Source organism: Amphiura filiformis, chromosome 9 (assembly GCF_039555335.1).
Source record: "Amphiura filiformis chromosome 9, Afil_fr2py, whole genome shotgun sequence".
Classification (NCBI taxonomy): domain Eukaryota; kingdom Metazoa; phylum Echinodermata; class Ophiuroidea; order Amphilepidida; family Amphiuridae; genus Amphiura; species Amphiura filiformis.
Genome location: NC_092636.1, coordinates 10,786,939 through 10,807,678, shown reverse-complemented (window position 1 = coordinate 10,807,678; position 20,740 = coordinate 10,786,939). Strand labels below are relative to the sequence as shown.

Genomic DNA, 20,740 nt, shown 5'->3' with positions numbered 1-20,740 from the left:
TTGAACTTTGCTCCTTCAACAAAATGATATACCTTCTACATGTCTCTTTTTCCACATTGCTGATAATAAATACCAAACAGTCATAGGCCTGATTGGCGGTCATTTCAAATTATCCCCAAGTCAACGAGGTTCAAGAATGTCCTCTCATTTATTAAGTACATGTACCTAGAAAAAAATGATGCTTTGCAACCAACCACTTGAACAGGTTTTAGCCAAAGCAAACAAAGACCAGAGCTATTAAGAATTATTCTATGGACATCCAAGATCGAAGCTAATTATCCTCTTCAACAATAATATTATGATCATTGATTGGTTTAAAATGAGTTTAAATATCGCAACAACTTCAGGTACCTATGAATACGACCTTCATGCACATTTTACACTGTACCTCAGAATACAATTTAGGACATTTACGGCTCATTCGTCGTGTACGGTCACATATGTCCAAAATTTAGGTTGAAAAAAAATTGTACAAATTTCGGTCGTCAATTATGCCTTCCACAATGTGCATTTTCCTGATTTTTGCCCTTGCATTATGGCATTATTTTCGTTGAGTAAGGTTCGTTTCGTTGAGGTTGAGTGAATGAAACATTAATGCATGCTGAAATGTATAATTTTTTAGTGTTTTTCTTTCTTTTTTTGTTCAGAATTAATAATAAGACACCCAGAAAATTCAAGACAGTGCCAGTAACTTATGGGTTACAAATCTGAAGGTCATTAGTCCGAAAACCCAGTAACTTAGTTATATACCCTAATTGTAACCATAATAATGAGGTATTAAAAATGAGCTTAAAGGAGCATTTCATGATTCTATTATTACATCCTCTTTTTAGGAGATGGTTCAATAGACGTCCACGAAAAAAGCTTATTTCCAAAATTTCAGTGGATTCGGACATCGAATTTGCAGGTTGCGTATAATTGCATGTGTTACAATGCCCCATAGGCCAATGTTGTAAATGTCGACAGACAGAAAATACAAATTGAACGATGTCTTTGACTAACGACGGAATCTGCAAGAACCTGTTAATGGTTTAAAAATCTCAAAAACTTTTTTTGGATTAAGCTGGGATTGAGGTTGTGGATCACGAAGTGTCCTTATAAGTTATTGGACTGGGCCAGTGACTCGACCCCTCATTTTATCGACCCTTCAAATTCCAAAGAAAATGAACGCCCTTAAAGTGCAGTATTAGGCCTAGTATGATAGTACGTACGGTACTAGCTCGTAGGCTCTATTGCCAAATGAAATCGAACGGCGACAATCAACAATTTACATCATGCACCATAGCCCCTAGACTATGCCATAGTCGAATTTTATAAAAAATATGTTATTATTAGTCATGATGAACCCATTTCGTTGAACTCAAAATTATACTGATGTTTATTAAAATTAAAGTATTCAATAGTAAAATGGTCATAAAGAGTTTAAAATATCAGATGATTAGTGACAATAAAAGTAATTGAATGCAACATTATCTTGCATAATTATAATGGCTCACTTTAATACTGAACAATTCTGATTTTGGAATCTACCAGTTTATTGATAGCGAACCCCGAAAATTCGACTATGGACTTTGAATTGTAAGCAGAACTTTACCCCTGGACTTTGCTCTCTAAAACACACTGTCAAGCATACTTGTTTATCAGTCCATTAACCACAAGTAGGGCCTACGCGCTAGATGTTTGATGAGAGTTTAACTTTCGCGTCAACACAAAAGCGCCGCAAATACCACAGACAGTTGTGTACGGTGTAGTTAATGGTAATGGCGCGGGCCCAGAAGATTTAAACCATAGCGAGATATGGGCGACCAATCACAAGGCAGATCCATTTAAAGATGCATTACATCATGGCCAATTTTAGTTAGGCCAGGAATTGGCCTAACTCTCCATAGAGTCCCGTGTTAAAAATCTTAACCGCAAGGCAAAGTCAGTAGTCTACTTGGGAAGCTAACAAAGAGAGGGAGTAGGGTGACTGAAAAGATCAGATGTGAAAATCTATCAATTGTGAAATCAGAGTTTTAAGCTTAAATACAATATTCAGAGTATGCACAATGGGCAAGTGGACTACGGGGTAGTCTACATAGCCCCCATAGCATGAAGTTCGTACTTCCATGGGCAAATAAATTCATTAGGGCCTACCACCAAAATAGTGTAGTAACTTGCTTCATCGCAATCCACACAGTGTGTCGCCAGTATGAATTTCAGTGTCTACACCAAAGCTACTTCATTTATGTCGTCATCTCGAAATTATGTTGGCACTTATGTTGTCATTTATCTCGTCATCTCGAAATTATGTCGTCATCTCGAAATTATCTCATCATCTCGAAATTATACCGTCACTTATGTTGTCATTTATCTCATCATCTCGAAATTATGTTGTCATTTATGTCGTCATTTATCTCATCATCTCGAAATTATGTTGTCACTTATGTCATCATTTATGTCGTCATCTCGTCAAGTCGTCATGTCCCTTCAGAGCCTCCGTAGCTGCATTTATACAACATGCCTTTTCAGAAATTCTCTTGGGGAATTAAAATGCATTTATTCCGTGTTGAAATATTTTCTGATGTAGGAAAAATAGATAGGGTACACTTCACTCTTACTCTTAGTACCAACTTTATTCCATAGTGGAATACATTTTATTCCGTCCTGGAATAAAAACATTTTAAACTTTATTCTTTCTTGGAAATAAAAAGAATATACCACTTAGAAAAAGGGAAAAGAAGTTAATTTTCAAAAATATGAATCAAGTTCCTATAAAGGAAAGTCCCATTTTCGATTTCTCGAATTTGGGCAAAATGAAGGGAAGGCCTACTGAGTTATCTTTTTCAATTTCTCAGAAAAAGAGGGGGATAGGCGTGGAGGTTAATTATGGTATTTTCACACCTTTATATCAACCTTTTGGAAAAATAAAAATGGAAAACAAGCTTTTGGGGAAAATGGAAAAAAAATCCCATGACCTTTAACGTTTGAACTCTAACCCTCCTGCAATATGGCGCCTATTGTCTAGACCTAGGCTACATCTTCCGGTTTGGTTATGTAACTATTGCTTATCCCTTCGTATAGATCCCTGGTTTCATCTTGATTCTTGTTCCGTGTGGAATAGGGCTTTCCCAGAAAAAGAAAATATCATTAATCTAGTGCTATATCGTTTGCGGTAGTGACTATTATAAACATTTCATAAATTGAAAATTAAAACCGTGATAATTATTTAAAAATTCGAAACCAAAATTTTTCCAGGAAAGAGATTCAATGTTCATCCATTTGTAAATTGGCCTTGGATCAATCTATGGTGGAAAGTGCAGAAATAACTACCGGAAGTGTAATTGCGTGTTACAAAAACGTCCATTTCTTCGAACCTACGAGTCTCACTCTCACCTAAGAAATTTTACACGTATAAGGTTTCTTCAACATAAATATTATACTAGAAAGATTTAATATGACTGTACCCGTATTTTGCCAGATTTGTTAGTCGTGACTGTCAAAAATCGAAAATGTACTAAGACACCTCATATAAATGATATCATGACATTTTAATATCATTTAAAAAATTTAAATTCAAGACAGGATAAAGTGTACTTTTCTGAAATGATCAAGTATGTAGCTTACTTCTCAGATACAAAACACGGGTGTGAATTCTTCGCTAAGCAAACAATTTTACGAGCTCATTATAATTGAAAGGTATCTAAGGGTCGGTTCATAGTGAATATTCGAAGGCGAATATTCGTTGTCGAATACTTTTTGTGACGTCAAAATATATACGGCAACGAATAAAATATGATGACACGCCGAGTTGAATCGGATTAAATATCGCGCAACTGATAGCGAGATACTATTGATTTATATGAAAGGCTCGAGGTCATCTGAATCCGGGATCTGAATATCGTTCGAGGAACGATGATTTCAAAAATCCCCAATGAAAATTAACCTGCACAGTTGTGCAAAATACGCCTGGATACTGGATAGTTCAAAAATGGCTGATAACGAACTGGAAGAAAACGTTATTAGTGCGGTACAAGCGTATCCATTTTATATGACATAAAAGTAAGGGACTATATAAAGACGTCCAGAAAAATGAAAATGCCTGGCAGGCAATATCATTACAATGCTGTAGTGATGGTAAGTTATGTTTTATGCAAATAATATGATATTTAGGCTTACAAACATAACCTACAAATGTACAAGTGAACGGTTCATTGTTTGCTAAATCCAAGCGAGATCACCCGAAAATCTATGCAAGAGAAATTTCTACTGCTGCTGATGAAAAATCCTAGAATGCGTTTGGAGTTTTTTTCTGCACTTTACCAGTAGGCTAGTAATAAATTCATAAAAAAATAAAAATAAAATAAACATTTAGAGCGAATGTTTTTACTCACTGCTCATCTGATCCACTTTCCATGAGTAAACATCAAAATTAATGTTTACAAAACGATCAAATAATATATACATTCGTTTGCATTTTGTACATTAATATTAATATTAATAATGTACAAACATTAAAAAAGGGGGCCTAAGAGTATGTCTATATTTAATCATATACTAATTCCGCCATGCCCAAACATATTTTATATATGAAATCGTGTAAAAACTGACCCCTTGTAAATCTATGGAACCCCTAATTCCAATCAAAAATAAAAACAACTTTGTTATCAAATACACTAGGACTATACATTGTATTACAGGAATTTAATAGATGGTGCATTTTAATAAATAAATAGATTAACACGGGTAATGGACGAGAAATATTTGGCAATACCGGATTTACCACATAGGCAGTGAATAAAGAAATTAATAAAAAATAAATATAAATTAAATGAGAAAATGAAAGCAAGGACATTTGGTGAAGTATTGTTTTAGAATGCGAAAGATGTTATCCTGGCCCAGGACACTGATTAATGTAAATTCGACCCATAGTTATTTTATCTACTTTTGCCAGCATTCAACCTGTTCAATGTGATTTATGCCTATTTTAAATAAGATTCCGAAATCTGAAGTATCAACGTTGTATCGTGCACAAATTATGATCCGAGACTATTTCATTTGACACGGTTGTATGGATTTCAAAAGATCGGTCCTAGAATAGATATCGATTAGAGAATTACAACAAGAGACTTTGAGGATGCCGTAATCCTCTTGACCATCAACCAATCAGATAGACATATTTCAGAAATATATTCGTAGAGTTGAAACTTGTTCAACTCTGGAAATATATATTTCAAGTAATCTCGTTTCACATTTAGTAGTACTTTTGTTTGCAATAAAGCCACGAAGGGGCGGTAATGCTAATATACGATTTCAGTCAAATATTGGTTCAAATATACGACTTCGGTCAACTATTTGGCTATTCTTTGCCCAAAATTATGAAATGTATATCAGTTACAACTCTTAGGAGGGTTTTCGAGTAATTTTAACGAAACAATTTTGGACTTGACGCTTAACTGTGGTGTTCTAGGGGAATTAAAATATCACAATTAACATGTTTAATTCAAAATCGTTGTCCTACAAGCACCGGTTAAATGGCTCCATTCACATTAGGTATAAGTTGGGACATTATCAGATTGTGTGAACATTTAATACAAATACAAACAATAAGGTTGAAAAACAAAAAGCCATTTAAAATTAATTTAAAAGATCGTCTATTTGTAGCTTTATCACACTGAATAGACCAAATATCTGCCTCTGACGAAAAAAATGTTTTCCATGCTGATTTGTTTTTGTAACGAATATGTCATTTCAAAAAGAAGGAAAAAAAAGGCGGATATTACTTTTTAAAAACTCAACGCATTACTATTAATAGGCCTAAAATTATAATTATAATGTTATACTTGATTAGATAACAATTAGCCATGTGTTTGATAATTACAGAAAATTAAATATGCAAAATTGCTTCTCAAAGCAAATTAAATTACCTGGAATATGATTGTATGGTGTTCAAGTATGCAGTTTGAAGTGAATTGTAAACAAAATGTGAAAAAAGAAATGGACCTCTTGCATTATATGACCACTGGGGGTCACTTATATTCAATTTGCTCCTCCTGATCATCCTCCACCCCGCAAATTATGCTAATTATATACCAATTATTCAAATGTTAATACTTTTTTACAACATTTATTATGTTTACTGTATTGGTCTCATCAATTAACTACATAGGCTGTAGGCCTCCCGGGGTAGGCCTATATTACGAACCCTAAAATGTTACATCTCCACTTAAAACGCATGGCCACTTATTGACTTATTTATTTCTTTATTAACTTATTAATTTATTTATTCATTTTTATTTTACAGACATTAAATCATGACAGTAGTTCAATATTGAGTTTACCTATTATTGTATTGACTACGTTTAAGAAATTCTCTAAATTTTGCTTACCTAGGTCAACGGGTAATACTTGTTAACAGTCGGGCAACGCTGTGAATTGTAGAAATATATCTTTCTCCGGTTCATAGTTTTATATTCGAAGCCGCATATATTTTGACGACCAAAAAGTATTTGAAGCCGAATATTCGCCTTCGAATATACACTTTGAACCAGCCTTAAGGTCATCACCTTATTCACACGTGCCTAAGTTAGAGTATTTTGTCTCGCAGTGTGACCAATAACCCACTTGACCAAACAAAAGGGAGAAAGTTTGATGCAGTCGCTTACACATGTCCTTCTTTTGATCGCCCATTGATACACATGTCCTGAGGTTAAGACACTGTTGGCGCAATCAGACATTTGTGTAAAAAAATAATCTGATATTATTGATCTACCTGAAATGCAAGCGAGCTTGCCCCAAGAGCTTGAGCAAGGCGTTGTGCAGGGGTCCAGACCCAGCGGGGGTATGAGGGCAGCACCACCAGAAACGTTATTTTTTGAAAAACTATGATATCAAATCATGCCTTTCCAAGGGTATTTTAGGCCTTTTCACAACTCATTTTGTTCATTTTAAAACTCATCAATATTACTATGCATCATAAAAATACGCTGCAGTAAAGCACTATATTTCTGTTCTCTACTAAGAAAAGAATTCTTTCATAACCTTAGTACATGTATTATATAAACAGAGTTCCCTTGTAATCATGGTATTAAATATACTCAAGTTTAAAAAATAAATATATATTACATTATATAAACACATTTTTATTTCTGGGATTTGGAGTGTCCCTGGACCTAGATCAAAATGCTATAGTTTGATCAGTTCGTAATCGGCGGGAATTGTTAGGCTTTTACCACTACGCCAAAAAGTAGACCCATATTAAGAGTAGGCATGTCCACTAAAAATTGAAGTACTTTTAAATTGATTCAGATCTAACTTATTGGCTGGTAATTGATGAAAGAAACATTTTGGTGTTTAAATAATCTTAATCGGACGTTTCATTCCAGAGATATGGCCTTTTGAGTGTTACGGTTTTATATAGGGCTGCTAGACAAAAAGTTAAAGTCCAAAAAGGATTACTAACAGAAAGTGCAATTTTAAGGTACTTTTTCTTAATGTATTTATTAACTAGCGTTATCTGGAACATTATATTTGCTTATAACAACATGAAAATAAGATCATCCTGAAAATTTAATCGATTTTGTTGACATACAACAAAAAATATAAGACCTCAAAACCCATGGTTTGTTTGGTGAAACCGCAAGCATGATCATAGATGGCCGCCATGGAAAATATCTCCATAGAGGAGATGAACAATAAGTGCATTATTTCAAATGAATGGCGTAGTCTTAAACATTGTTCAATCTTTTACGGTCAGCACATTTTATCTTCAAAAATTATTATATTTCATCATGGCATAAGTTTGGTAATATTAATCACTACCAATTTTGAGAAATTTGCTCCAACTCAAAGGTTATCTTTAATACATTGAGCAATACACTGTGTGTGCCTGGAAGCCATGATGGATAGCATATGAAATGGACATGGTAGTGAGAAGTGCATGATTTGAGATGGGCCACGGTAGGCTTAAACATTCTTAAATTTCTTAACATCCTGTACATTTTGTCTTCAAAAATAGTTACATTTTATGACTATGTAAGTTTGCTTGTCTGATTCACTCCAAATTCGGAAATAATTGCGTTTGAACACCTGATGCACGGAATGGTGTCACTTCAACCTGTTGTAGTTCTCATCTCATTAAATTTGTCATTAAAAAAAGTTGATCTCTGCATGAAGGAAGGTCCTCTTTATTTACTGACCAATCAGGAAAAAGTTTGGTTAATGTTTTCCGGTGGAATCAGGAATTTCTTGAAACACCCTGATATAGGCCTACATTTGGATCAAAAACAAGTATGTACGCCATTTAACAGGCATGGGATTTCTTGTATCGATCAGTATCTCCATAGACAATACGTGTGTGAGTGCACGCACACAGTAAATGAAAAATCGTTCTAGTGGAAACTGTATAGACAGTGGGCATCCCTATTAAGAGTACTATTACCCAGAGGCCGCGGAACGATTGTGAAAGTGGGGGGGGCATTGAGAAACTTTTGCAAACTGAAGGCCCAATTATATTGAAGCCATTGGGTGGACCATTCTGGGACTATTATTGTGTACAATTTTAGTTTGAAAAATCCGAAAATGGGTTAGGCCTAAATGAAGGCCCAAATTGAAGCCATTCGTGGATAAGTTTTCACAATTATTGTATAACTTATTGCTTTTAGTGTTGGGTGTCCAAAGCAAAAAAGGGGAATTTGTTTATCCATAGGCCTACATACTGTGTATTAACACAGGGGAGTTGGAAAAGTTTGCAAAATGAAGGTCCAATTGAAACCATTTCGTGCATCATTTTTACACTTTCTTTAAGCATGTTAAGGGTCTAGAATAGAGATTTGATTATGTTCACCCAGATATGGTACACACAGCACATTATGGGTAAAAAAAGTGGAGGGGCCACTGGCCCCCCTGGTTCTGCCGCCGATGAGTTGACCTGCCTGGTCTATATTTTATGTGTAAAAGAAAGTAAACAAAGTATAGGATTTGATATAATAATTTGTACTGCTTCTGGCGAGATGTCACAAGACAATTCTCGAAATAAAACATATTAATATTAATCCGCCGATTAGAGCTGATCAAACTCTAGGATCATTCATCGTCTTCAATATGTAATGTTATAATTTGTGTTCATGTTATATTCTAATAATGATTTCAAAATGGATACAAATCCAATGCATTTTAAAATCATTAATAGAATATGACATGAACACAAATTATAACTTTGCGTATTAAAGATACATTTTCACACAATTTTTTTTAAAAGTCAAGCATGAATGATCAAAAAACAACAACATTTAGATTAGGGGTGTCCAACCTTTTTAACACGCTGGGCAAGAAATAGCAATGCGTGTGGGCTAAAAGACTGTTATTTTTTAAGTGCATTATAAACCCTATCAAATAAACTCAACTGGAACGGTATAACAATTGAATACATGAATACAACAGCCACCCAAGTCCATGGGAAGTGATTTTAAGAGAAAAACCTGTGTATCATTTTAATTCCTTCAGTTAGATTTACCTGGTCAATATGGTAAGTTTTACGTGCAAATGAGTGGATTAACCTGTATTAGGTATGACGATTAGCATTTCAGGGACTTCGTGGGGTTCATTTTAAATTTTGGACTTGGGTGGTTTTTTGAATCATATACAAAGACAACAATGTTGGAATGAGATTACCACTAGTAAGATAATACAAAATAAAGCACACAGGTATGTATAATGTTGATAAGCATTCTGCCATGTAATATAAACCACACACTTTCCTTTATTAAACCCTTTTTCTTTTCAAAAGTCACTCTCTAGCAATGAATGTGTTACAAGTGGACTTTTATACATACTGGATTTCAATCAATGTGTTACAAGACTCAAATCATGGAATTGGGTGATTCTTTCATACATGCTATTTTTCACATGCTCAATAGACACTGAGGATGAATTTGAGTTGTTCTTTCATACATATGACAGGCCTAGGTATAGCAACAATTTCCCATGCTTAACTCAATTTGGCCAAAGTATGGACTTGGGTGGCTTTTGTATTCATATATTCAATTGCAATGGCAGACATGTTGGTTTTAAATAAAAGGGGGTTCAATTCCACAACCATTCATATCACCTATTTTATTGTTTTATCATACGTGCCCCGTGGTACCTTACGGAGGGCAGAATTTTATTTAAATAAGGAGTAATGTAGTACAGGCTGTATCAAAATGATTGGTACCCATCACTTTAGGTGTTTATTGACAAGCCTGCTTCTTCCAAATACAACTATGGATCTTCTTAAACTGCCCAGGATTTATAGTTTTATGATTGTATATAACATTCATCTATAAATATGGTAGTTACTCGGCTTAATTTTGATACGACGGTCTTGTCCATAATCACTGGAAATTGATGAGTACCAATTATTTTGATATAACCTGTATAGGGTCTATTACACTAGTATATCAGGAGGTGGGGAGTGAAGGGGCAGGGTCCCTCCAGATGGCTCTTACTGAGTTGGCACAAAATTTCACAATGATTTTGGAAAAAGTGGGTAATGGTGAATCCAACGGACAAAGACACAAAACACATCACGGATCAATAAATGATACAAGAGGATATCTTGAATATTTTGAACAACAGGAAAGACCCAACTTGATGTGGGGAAACAAGTAAAATTCAGACTAGATAGTATGCAGGGGGGACAAAAACAGCAAATGTAGGCACAAGAAGTAGGCAAAGTTCGATAGCCAAAAAATGATTTTGGGTTAGTGTATAATTGTCCATCAGGAATTGTTTTACTCCCCCCAACAACTGACACTAAGCCACACTAAGTCATTTCCAGGCAATTTTGAAGTAAAATGATTGCAACTTTATGATCATGAGTGCCCTCCTCTGAGGCACAGGTATAATTATTGTGGGGTTTTTTTGGATTTGAATAGTGATGGTCAGTTTTGGATGATGATCCATTTATTGATGTGGTCTAATTCAAATATATCACTTTCAGACAACCAACCATCCACCGCCATAATTATGCGTTTTGGGTCAAGCTGGGAGAAAAAAATCCCAGGTCGACCAAAAATAGCGTATCGTACACGATAGACCACCTAAGTTATTGTAAATCGGTTTCTCCCAGGTCGACCGTAAATTTTGGGTTGCCACATTCGGCCCGCAAACGCCAGGATTTTTAGCCAGGTCGACCCATGACAAGCATGCAAATAGCCCTACATACGTGCCCCGACCATGGCGATATACATGTGATGAGTATAACCATTGTACGGCATTCATTCATAACTTTGTGCAAGCGCCGGTGTGACTTTTTACGATATCAGTTTCAGTGTCTTGACTTGGCATCTAACTTAATTCAGTCATAGGCCTACTCTCATTCTCGTATTTATTTAATAGAGTAGGCCCTATTCTTGTTTTAGTTTGCAAAATACAGAGGCAGATATAATCCCGGGATATACATGTAGTCATACTTCCAAGTTTTCTACTTTCTTGAATTTGCGTCAACGTGTAGGCCTAAACTCGCTTAAGCTTACATCCAAGTTCGCATGGACGGTACTACGACTCGATGTTTCAGACTTGTGAGAAAAGGAAAGAGGTCACAAATAGGATCAAATAAAATAATCCAACAAAGAATCACCCTGCTAAGTGCCGGACATAGGCTAGGCCTACATGTTTAAACTTTATTATTATCCACCACGAATGGAGTGCCAATTTCTATTAGCCTAAGCTGTCTTTCTATCAACAAACGTGGAATCTCCCAGCTTGACCAATTTGGCCATAATTATGTCCTCAACTGTTAAAACAGCTTGTAAAATTTCATGAAGTCTTAATTTTCACGAAGCAAGTCTGTAATTTTCAGAAAGCATGCAAGCATTTACACAGGGCTTCAAGCCAGCCCTTGCAAAAATATAGGAATAATATAGGAACATTTAGAATGAAATTATAGGACAAATATAGAACAGCGGAAGTCAAATACAGTGGGTGTCATAATCAGAGACCAATAACTATTGTTAAGGGGAAAAGTCCCAAAGAAACTTTTAAATTTTGCATGATGTGTGCATCAGTTTTGGACCCAGTATGATGTCTACAAATAATATCCTAGGCAAAAAATAGAGGGCAGCAAAATCTACCCACTGCCCTGCTGATAATATGTGACACGATCAAGGGAAATGAGTCGGATGTCGCTAATATTGATTTTGAGATATTGGCAAAGAAAGTGTTAAAATTCTTTTGTTTTATATTGTTTTTAGCGATTGATAAATTGATGTGGGGTTTTCAGTTTCTGAAAGCCCTAAATGTCCTCTTTAGAAACATGTGTAAAACTCATTTTCGACCAGGGCCGACATGTGACTCATTCCCCTTGATCATGTCACATATATGACAGCTACACACAAAGAATGCAGAAATTTTAAATTTTACATAAAATTCACCAGTGCAAGTGAAAAAAGCATTTCAATTTCTTACATTTTGAAAAAATATAGGAATTATAGGACATTTTATAACAATATAGGAAAATATAGTAAGAGTTCAAAAATATAGGAAATATAGGGCCGCTTGAAGCCTGTTTTACATGACTTTACATTTTTTATCTGTTTCTTTCTTTCCGATCTTAGCTTCATATTCTTTCATTTCTTCCAGATAAGATACAGGTGGCCAGCGGTTCTTTTGGATGTATTCCAGGTTATCTCCATTGAGCTGAGTGAACTCTGACCTCTCTGTGAAAGCCAAGTAGTTTGATGAGATGAAATGAAGACACCAATTGGCAAGCTGTGTAGCATTATGGAACTGAGAAAGAAAGAAAGGGATACGCAAACATTAAAAAAAGAAAAAACATTTAAAAAAAGGTGTTGTCAGGTAATTTATAGTTGGAAAATGTAATACAGTATCAGCATCAGCACAAAGAGCCAGAGACACTTAACTTTCATTTGAAGCACATAACTGGGAGTTTTGGGAACAATTTTTGGGTCTTGGGAACTTAATTTTGCTTAAATTTTAGGCTATAGAACAGAACAAAATGAACATAAAATGTGGTCTTAACATCTGAACCAGGCATGTAACCTGGATTTATTTGAGGGGAGTGCAGCAGGCTCAAAAGTGGACCTTTTGTGATTTTTTCCTTTAAAAAAGGGCAGATTTCAACGTTTTACCAAACAAAAGTGGACCTTTGGTGAATATTTCTTAACACAAATGATCATACGGGTATGCTCCCCAAAAAACCCCTGAATTTTACCAAAATAGAGAATTGAAAGATCTGTAATTTTGATCATTTCAGCACTAAAAGACCCCTAAATAATTATTGTTAATTCCTCACATTTCTGTTTTTTTCCAGGCAACTTTCAACCAGAAAGCCAAAAAAGACCTTCGATTTTGACTCTTCCCAGACCCCTCGACGCCATCAGCTCCCTAAGACCCACCATCTCCAATTCTGGGGAGGATGATGTGCCCCCCCATAACAATGTTGCACACAGCACTCATAGACCATCTCTGTTTTACTGAATAATTATGTTCTGTCCCCGCCAATTTTTGTACTTTAAACATACAATGCAGAATTATACATAATTATTCACTTATCCGGAATTTTCACTTATCTAGCAAGTGCTGTCATAGCTGGATAAAAGAGGTTGGACTCTACAGAAAGTCATCAAATTTGTTTCAGTTTGTCTAAGAAACCAGTAGTACAGACTGTATCACAGAAACATATTTTTAGAAAGAAGCACATTATATTTTTATACTTAAATGAAAATTTTGTCAAATAATTCAAGACGTCAATTAAATCTTACCTGTGCTCCATGAAGAAGTTCTATCACATCAATATCAGCCTTGGCAATGCAATCTTTAACATCTCGATCAATTTCATTGGCAATGTACAATTCACATAAGTTCTTGAGTCTTTCTTGGCCGTATCTATCTGCCATGGTAAGTATGCCCACACTGTCACTATCTTCTATTGGGGTGTAATCTGTGTAGAGATACTCCAAGAGTGCTGTGAAACATTTTTGATCTTCATCATTTAATGTGACCTGGAAGTGAATAAGAAAAAAACCATATCGAATCCAAACCAACAGATTATGTTAGCCCATTAGGCTATTGCAGTTGAAATCAATACACCCTATGGAAGACATGACCTTAATCTCACAGGGAGTGTGAATTTCAAATGAGGTTATGTGCACTGGGTTTATCCCAATCCATGATCAATCTCCGTCTTTTCTCCGGGATCTCCGGTTCCCTCGATCCTGCTTTCAAATTTGGTAATTAGTTGTGGGTATCAAAACTTCCTTCATGCAATGGAATTTGGGGAGCTGCAAAGATAATTCTCGCGTTTCACAATACGATGCGCCAAGGCCAAAATACGCAGTGCATCATGGGAAAATGTCGACATCCAAAGCCCGCATAATACGAATACAATACAGGAACATACATCATTGTGGGTTTTAATGTCATTACATGTGAATGCACACTAAAACAGCAATTTACAACATGATGCACTTATGGTCCATGGCAAACCCTGCAAACAATGTCATTTTGATTATTGTTGCTCTTCATGGTTTTCTTCACTTTCTGTAAAGCTGAAAAAGAAGCTGCAAGTAATGCAAAACAAACTGATTCGCTTCATATTGAAGCTACAGTCCAGGTCCCATATTGGTGTTGAACAATTTAAGAAGTTGGATATGTTGAAAGTTGAAGACAGAGTTAAACAACTTAAACTCAATCATGTTTTTAAAATCTACAATGATATTTATTGCACCAGAGTACCTAAATTCTCATTCCTGGTGTACAGGAATGGAATTTGCTTCCAATTGATGTTAAACAATCCACAATCCTCATTCACAGTTCAAAAAGGCAGTTAAAAGCCACTTTTTATCTTGATTTGAATCTGTTTTATCATAATTATGCAGTTTTATCATATGCAGTTGTTTCACCAAATGTGCAGTAATTTTTTATGTAATTAATATTTTATTAAAAGGACCCCAATGGAAATAAGCCCTTTTTAGGGCTTTCTTGGGCTATCCTTGGCATTGTATGTTGTTTTATAAATATGTTGTGTGATGTATTTTAATGCATTTATTTTGTTCTGATGTATTGTATAATGTTTTTTGAATTGCCAAATAAAATCTATCTATCAATCTATCTAAACCCGATTCGACCTTTGTGGCATTAAACCCAGTTAACAGGAAATTAATCCAGTAAATCGATTCAGTAAAGCAAATAAGCTCATGCATTCGATCACTAACGGCAACCAGCTTCGATCGATTACCCAGCTGCAGCGTGTGTAAACTCTAATTTGCATAGAGGCTGTGTGTTAAATTGTCGGCTCCAAACAAAGGATTTGAACCGGTGTCCTTCACCGTAATCATGGTCATGGCGCAGTGCAGTCCATTCAATCAAATGTTGTCATCAACCTATTTGATCGTAGTGCATTTACGTGTGTGAGATGAACTGTCGCGGTTGATTGCAAACAAACAAACAATTTCTTATGTATTACTTTGATCCGTGATGAAAATTGTGATGTTTTATTTCATCACGCTCTAAACAATAATTATAGTTGTTACGTGCATTTTAAGAAAAAAATCTCATTAAAACAGTATGTTGTTTAGAAAAAATGTAGAAAGTGATGATGATGATGTCTCCAAAAGTGTCCCGGTTTTTTTTTCTTGTCCTAAATCTTGCCGTATCTATTAATTACGGTCCTTGCCTAGGTGATGGGCTGCTCTCATGACCAAATAAGGCACTTTAATAATCAATAATCAGTCCCGCGACAGCCTCCACTAACTAGCTACTAACTTGGGTTATGGGCGCTGACTTTCATGTTCACTGTCACTTACTCATCAGGGAAGTATGACCCTTTGTCAATCACCTACATTTTTATACAGTACCCAATTTCGACATACCATATAAGAAACTCATCATGATGATGGAACAGAGAGTACTTTAAATGTAGCTTGTACCGTTTTTTGTGGCATCCTCCAGAAGTGAGCGGCCGTTTACCAATATTTTCGGTCACGCCATTCAATTAACACGGGGAGTTGGCTAGCTATGCCTTGCCCTCACTCACTATTTTACCAAAGTGCGAATATTTCTGAACATCTAACCTAGCTGTAATTTTAGGTCATGTTAGAGAAATATATTTTCTAGAATTTCAGAGAGTACTTTAAATATTGGCCGGTTATTTTTCACACAGTGACGTTAACTAGGCAATGGCCTATTATACCTCTAACATACACTGTTTGTAGAGGTCACACCTCAATGGTGAGAGCACTGTGTATTGTGTATAGGAAAATGAACAGTAACTGCAGTATGATTATAGTAGATCCATTTTCTATCTATTGATCACAGGGAATCGTTCGTGGAGCTGTTTTCAACATATTTATTATCACACTTGCGTGAAAATTCATTAGCAGCTAGAACGGTGATGTCAACTCTGGAGTCAAAAATTTGACTGCCAAGAGCAAACGTATTGTGAAACACAAGAATTAGTGGATGTTACAATCCAAGTGCAGATAACTAGGTTTTTCCCGTTAAGCTGCAACCAACCTAGTTCCAAGCAAAAATAAAATGTTTTAGACATTATTCGTAAAAGGTTAGAAAAAGGTTGCCAAAAATGTTTAAACACTTAATATTTTTTGACAACTTACTGCAAAATATTTTACAATAATGTTATTTAAGTGTTGACAAAATATTTGGCAAAATATGTTTGCAAACAAATTTTTACAATGACATTTTGACAACAATTTAAAAATGTTGTTATAGTATGTTTTCATACCAAGTATTTTAAAAACATTTTTATGGGCTTTATATAATAACCCGACATCTAATGGTTTTTTACCAAAAGCAAAACCCAAAATATAACCTGTTTAAAAACGTTTTAAAAATTAAAACGTTTTGTGTTTGCTGGGTTGATGCAATCTGATTCTGATGATTCACCAGTGGCAGTGAAATTAGAGTGATTTGAATCCTCCCAAAAAATGTACCATGTAAATCCAAAATCCATTCATAATTCTTTATGATTTTTATTTATTTCAAAGTCATTATATTTTTGGTAATTTTTTATATGCTTACCACAACCAAATGTTGCCATTTTTTTCAATGAGAGGTTGTAATTGATATTTGTAGCAATTTGGGGACATCCACACCCAAAATTACAATGAACATTTTCCAACTTTCCTTTTTTCCCAACACGAATAACAATGACCCCCACATAGAGGCTTTCTCTTTGATCGGACTATGGTAGTTGAAAGCCATACAACCCTCAATCAGCGTGAATTGCAAATGCATGGAGCCATTCATTCAGGTAACTCAATATGAAATTCACACTCCCTACACTAGGATCCAGAACATGCTCATCTATCAGGGCATGGCTCTTTAACCTCAATACATCTGTACATTCATTGCATGACCTCTGAAAATTTGGGTACAAAAACTCATACCCTGCAACTCGTCAAATTTTCACTCTGATTGTTTAATTGAGGTTAATGAACTATGCAATTGGAATGAGGCCATTGTGGTCCATAGTGCTAGCAGGTGGAGATTTCAACTGCAATAGCCCATTATCAGAACACCTACCTCTTCTTTAGACCTCTCTGCAAACAGTCCACCAAACATTCCTGCCATGACGTCACATCGGGCCATCAACATCACTTTATGTGCTGGGATAACAGTTCCTAAAGAAAATTAAGTAATCCAACCATATATTTAAAAAAATTCATTTATTAGAAGATGCAATTTAAATCTATTCTATTATTTATCTACATCTGTACCAGGTCCATAGACCATTTCAAATCAAGAACAGAAAAGTTTTCAGAAGGTCTAATTCTATTCAATTGAGTGTAGTTTTATGCTTTTCTTAAATTTACTGTATGCAAGAAATTCTTGTGATTAAGCAGATACTAATATGTTGTACGCTGGCGACTGAGTGTGAATAAAGTTTATTTTTGTGGCCAGTTCAATAAAACTATTTAACCACTGTAATTATAACAACTCCCCATTGTTCCCATAGTGGGATGATGAGGCATGTGAGGTATCTGCCATACCCAAGTGCACAACATGATGGCCTTAACAACTTCCCTAGCGGGCTCCTCTAGAATGGCCAATAGAATCACATTTGTGAGCGAGGTGATGCAGAAGATATTTCATGCTCATCCTGGACTTTCAAAAAACCTGGATCCGCCCCTGGTGCAGGGATTTGAACCCATAACGTCAAGCTACCCACTTGTTGACTAGCTACGATTGTCCGTAACCATTTCTCATTGGAATCATGGAGATTATGACAATCAACTTACCTTGTACATTAAACTTGATGTCAGAGAAAGTTTCTTTCCCAAGAAACATAGCCTTTGCCCTCTGACCCATCCTGTGATTAAGATACGTGCCGATGCTGGGATTTAGGGAAGCTTCATCATTCACTATGTTATCTACCACCTGGCTCAGTTGCGGTAAGTAGAAGATCTCGGAAACTCTTCGGAGTTCCTGTAGTATCCTACCATCGGCACCTTCAAGCTTGGGAAGACCTAGAAGTGATATAAAATTTGTGACCCGGCAGCACAAATGAGCCGTAAATTCCCTAAATTGTATTCTGAGTTACGGTGTAAAATGTGTACGAATGTCATATTCATCGGTAACTTAAGCTGGCCCAACATCCGTCTTATTTTGATAGTCAAAAACTAATCAATAATCCTATTGTTGAAGCGGATAATAAGCTTCTACCTTAGATGGCTATAGAACTTTTAATAGCTCTGGTCTTTGTTTGCTTTTGCTAAATCCTGTTCCAGTGGCGGGTTACCAGGCATTGTATTTTGTACAGGTATGCATAACCAACCATTAACAATGAGAGAACTTTCTTAAACCTCGTTGCCTTGGGGATGATTTGAAATGACCGCCCATTATGACTGTTTGATATTTATTGCCAGCAATGTGGAAAAAGAGACACATGTAAAAACGTAAAAAGCTATAATTTTGTTGAAAGAGCAAAGTTTAACAAACCATAACCCCGCTTCTGGATATCGTTTGAAGTCAAATGATATACCATTTTTAAGTTTATGATGTTTATTTTTTAAACACGAAATAAAACAAAATTGACCAGGGGAGGAATTTACGGCTCATTCGCCGTGGACGGTCACATTTGCTTACTTTAGGATATTCCATTTAGCATCCACACTCCCCCTGAAGAAGATTAGCTGAAGTCTACTACAGAGGGAGTATGGGTCTCAAACAGAAAAGACAATTGGGTAACTTCCATTTGAAATACTCACTCCAGTTCGGGAAGATATAGGCTAAACCATATACAGGGGTTTCAAAATAATTAACCCCAACCAACTCTATTTGAAAAACATACTCCCTCAGTGGAAGACTTTTCTTAAATTTTCCACAGGGATTGGCAGATTTTAAATGGGGAATAGCCCATTACGAAAAAAAAAATTGGTGGAACATGTGAGAACATTGTTGATTTAGATGTTAGAGCAAAATCATATCAGTACAATTTAAAACCATAATGTATGATCTTCTTAAATGAATTTGGTTAATTTTTTAAACATGTTCCAACTTACATTTAAAGGGATATTTTGTGATTCTATATCATCTTTTTCAGGACATAGTTCAATAGACACCCACGAAAAACACAAAAATTTCAGTTGATTCAGGCATTGAGTTGCATGTTGCACATAATTACATATATGCCATGTGTGTTGTAATTTCTGGCAAACAAATCTGCAAGGAAGTTTATTCACACAAACATCATGTACCCAGCAAACACAAAACATTTTCGACATCATTCGCAAAAGGTTATAAAAGGTTGTCAGAAAACGTTTAAATGTCGGGTTATATAAAGGGTATATTAAGAGTATAAAACGTTTTCCTAACCTTAAAAAACATTTTTTGATAATCTACTACTCAGCGAGCAAAAATGTTTTACAAAAAACGTTTAAATATCGGGTTATATAAAGGATATAAAACGTTTTGATAACATTCAAAAACATTCTTGAAAACTTGATACAAAACATTCTAAACAGAATGTTATTTTGGAGTAGAAAAAAATGTTATGTTTGCCCAAAATATTTTCAATAACGTTTTTAAAACGTTTTCATGACCTTTATATAACCCGACATTTTAATGTTATTAAAAGGTTTTGAAAAAAACATTTTAAGAACATTTTTGTGTTTGCTGGGTTCAAATATTTTAACATAATGTTATTTAAGTATTGACACAATATTTGGCAAAAATGTTTGCAAAAATAGTTTACAATAACATTTTTGAAAACATTTAAAAATATTGTTGTAGTGTGTTTTAATACAAAAGCGTTTTAAAAGCGTTATCATGACCTTTATATAACCCGACATTTTAATGTTATTAAAACGTTTTTACCTAAACCAAAAGCCAAAATATAACTTATTTAAAAGCGTTTTAAAAACGTTTTTGTGTTTGCTGGGTAGTCCTAGGTTTGCGATGGTATACAAATTTGAACTTTTGTGGAGTGGATTGGGGTGATACATGAGGTTGTGGATCACAAAATTCCCTTTTAAATGGAATCAGCCAAATGTGTTGTTTTGTAGGAGCAAATTTGACATGATGTCTTTCTAAGACATTAAGTCCCCACATGTTAAATGATCCAAACAGCCAGAGGGTTTTTTTTAAGGAAGGAATGTTTTTGACACCCTAAACAATGTACACGCTTACATTGCTTGCTCAGGGGCATGTCAGCAGTTGATAACCTTGCTGACTGTAAATCTGTCACTGGTCCAAACGTTTGTTTTCTAATTGCGTCATTTTGAGCCACTTCTTGTGTACA

The 20,740-nt window shown here is 35.3% G+C and overlaps 1 protein-coding gene across 4 annotated transcripts in view; it reads right to left on the bottom strand.

Annotated features, from left to right (window-relative positions):
- Positions 1–20,740, bottom strand: part of LOC140160615 (rho-related protein racA-like) — a 76,376-nt gene that overhangs the window by 25,132 nt on the left and 30,504 nt on the right. For 3 of the 4 annotated variants that reach the window (XM_072183861.1, XM_072183864.1, XM_072183862.1), the window contains exons 8-11: positions 18,240–18,467; positions 17,524–17,621; positions 13,743–13,982; positions 9,722–12,747 (exon numbers count right to left, since the gene is read on the bottom strand). The exons of the other annotated variant lie outside the window; for it this stretch is intronic. In XM_072183861.1, the coding sequence (XP_072039962.1) occupies positions 12,529–12,747; positions 13,743–13,982; positions 17,524–17,621; positions 18,240–18,467 (785 nt within the window). In that variant the 3' untranslated portion in view covers positions 9,722–12,528. Of the gene's footprint in view, positions 1–9,721; positions 12,748–13,742; positions 13,983–17,523; positions 17,622–18,239; positions 18,468–20,740 lie in introns of those variants that run through there. 4 annotated transcript variants of the gene reach the window in all.